We start from the raw sequence: 2,770 nt of genomic DNA, 5'->3' as shown, positions 1-2,770 counted from the left end.
TCACTCAAATAGGAGGAGGAAGTTCAGAAGATCTATTGTACAACACAGTGACTAGAGTTAGTAACAGTGGATTGCATTCTGGAATATTGCTAACAGAGTACATTTCAAGTATTCTCACCACAGGAAAGGATAAGGATTGAGGTACTGCATATGTTAATTAGCTAGATTTAGTCGCTGCACCATGTACATACTTTTATATTTTTTATTTTTTTGAGACAGAGTCTTGCTCTGTCGCCCAGGCTGGAGCACAGTGGCGCCATCTCAGCTCTCTGCAAGCTCCTCCTCCTGGGTTCACTTCATTCTCCTGCCTCAGCCTCCCAAGTAGCTGGGACTACAGGTGCCCGCCTCCACACCTGGCTAATTTTTTGTATTTTTAGTAGAGATGGGGTTTCACCGTGTTAGCCAGGATGGTCTCGATCTCCTAACCTCGTGATCTGCCCGCCTCGGCCTCTCAAAGTGCTGGCATTACAGGCCCAGGTACACACATTTTAAAATGCAGGTTACATGGTATATATATGTACAATTCTTATTTGTCAGTATTCAGGTTCTAGAAACCCAATTTCCTAGGGAACCAAGCTGACACCGGAGCAGTAGTGGATGTTCAGTCTCCCAAGACAGGAGCAGTGGTAAATGAACACAAAATAAAGAACACGCATTGCTTACACTAAGCAGAAGAAACGAAGTCTTATTGTTATCATGGCTGTATTCATCAAGTAATTGTCACAAAAGCCACAAAGATGTTTAAGTCAAACACGAAGATTGTTTTGCTCTGGTACTGCAGAAAACTTCCAATGTACAGGGATAGAAGAGGCTTCAGAAGAAAGAATGTTCCTGTGGATGAAGCTTCAGACCTTGCAGATGCCAGATGCCCGAATGCATGCAGGGGAACAGGCCTGTTCCTTGCCCATGCCCAAAGCTTCTGTATGTGGGCAGCAACCTTCCAGGCCCCAAAGAAAACTGCATGTCCCAGCCCTGAAGGCCGAGGCTAAGACACCCAGTGCTTGCCTTAGAGCAGTGAGCTGGCTCTGAAGACTCCTAGAGTCCAGTGGGCCACGATTGCTTCCACCACCCACATTTACAATTACTGTGTCTTAGGGGTGAATCTGTGGTCTCTTTCTACCCAAAGGACAGCTGAGGTCCAAATCTACTTGTTTCCCATGGGGAGCAGGGAGCAAAGAGAGGCCTCTGTTAAGGGTCTCTAGATGCTGCAAGGAGAGAGAAGGATGAGGTTTGTGAACAGGAAGGAGGTGACTGTGCCACGCTGTGGCTGAGCTGCTGGCACAGAGATACACGGCCGAGTCCCCCTGCTGTGTGCACTGGATCTTCAGAGTGGAGACGGATCCCTCAAGCCTCTCTGCAGAAAACCGACCACTGGGCAGCCCTGATTTGTCTGGTGCATCGTTGCCTTGGAAGAAAATTAAAAACTCCAGGCCCTTCCCCAGGCTCTGTCGGTACCAATAAAGGGCGATATGACCTGAAATTGGATCACACCTGAGCACTACATCCTTTCCCTCCTCTGTGACCTTGTTCCTGGGGGACTGGGAGACTCCAGCATCTGTGTGATCTGTGGAGGCACAAGTTAGGAACAGAATAAGGGAAACAATTTTAGTCATCACACGAATGCACACATCCCACCCCTCCACACACACACACACACACACACACACAAACACCTCCCCCCACCCGCCACACACACACACACACACACAATGAGACTGGTTGATGTCTGAGGACTCACCTGCCCCCAGGAGGCACAGGGCTGCCCAGCAGAGGAGCCTGGTGCCCATGGCAGAGTCAGGGCAGGATGGGAGCTTTGCCAGATCAGGATCATTGTGAGCAGGAGCAGAGGAGGAGGGACGTCCCTGTCCTTACATGGAAGTTCCCACCGTGACATCACTTCCTCTCCCAATCTGCATGACCTCAGGAACACAGGATTTATATTAGAACACACTTGGATGATTACTTTAAATATTTATACGCTCCTTGTAAACAACGTTATTTGCATGGGACATCGCTTTGAGCTCCTGTGCTGTCTGGACCGAGAGGCTTCACGCTGCGTCTCCGAGTTCACCTTCTCATCCCACAGCCGCTCCTCTGTCTGCTGGGCACGTTCTGTAAGATGTGCCAACAGCAACCCCAACACCAGGCACCAAAGGGTGAGCTCATTGTCTTTCCTGTAAGTCGGGGTTCCCTCTGCCATCCCCATTGGTGCCGCAGCCTCCTCCATTCCCCCAGTCACACGTGCCCAACGGGACTGCCCCATCACATAGGTTTCCTCACGAACTGCCCTCGTGCCTTTCTTCTGGGATCATTTCCTACCCTCGTTAACTATAATTCAGAAAAGATACCTTGGTGGCAAACTCACAGAATTTTTTTAGTGTTCCATATTTTCTTTTCCTGTCCTATAGATTTTTTTTAAATCAATCTGAGTCTTCAATAACTGAGGACTACAATTCTGATTTAACGGTTAGTTTTAATTCTTTCTTGACTTTATTTCTCTCATTCTGTTCCACTGAAAGATATTTATCTCTCCCTTTTGACTGCTGTTAAAATCTTCTCTTTGTCATTTGTGGTCTGCAATTTCACTGGGACCTACCTATTCATCTTGCAATTCATCTGAATTCTTGAACAAGGATTTCGGTCTCAAACATCTCAGAAATAGTCTCAGCTAACATCATATACACAGTCATATCAGGCCATTTGCCCTGTTTTCTCTTTCTGAAACTTCAATTATATATAAGAAAAAAATAAAAATTTCAATAAAACATTA

At 47.0% G+C, this 2,770-nt stretch overlaps 1 gene segment (V, D, J or C); it reads right to left on the bottom strand.

Annotated features, from left to right (window-relative positions):
* Positions 1-465: 465 nt before the first annotated feature.
* Positions 466-1,959, bottom strand: LOC103227103 (T cell receptor beta variable 7-2-like). The segment is given in 2 exon segments: positions 466-1,564; positions 1,739-1,959. Coding segments are annotated over 2 exon segments (522 nt in total).
* Positions 1,960-2,770: the final 811 nt, after the last annotated feature.

The sequence above is a fragment of the Chlorocebus sabaeus genome, chromosome 21 (genome assembly GCF_047675955.1).
Source record: "Chlorocebus sabaeus isolate Y175 chromosome 21, mChlSab1.0.hap1, whole genome shotgun sequence".
In the NCBI taxonomy this organism is placed as follows: Eukaryota; Metazoa; Chordata; class Mammalia; order Primates; family Cercopithecidae; genus Chlorocebus; species Chlorocebus sabaeus.
This window is presented reverse-complemented; position numbering and strand designations above follow the sequence as displayed.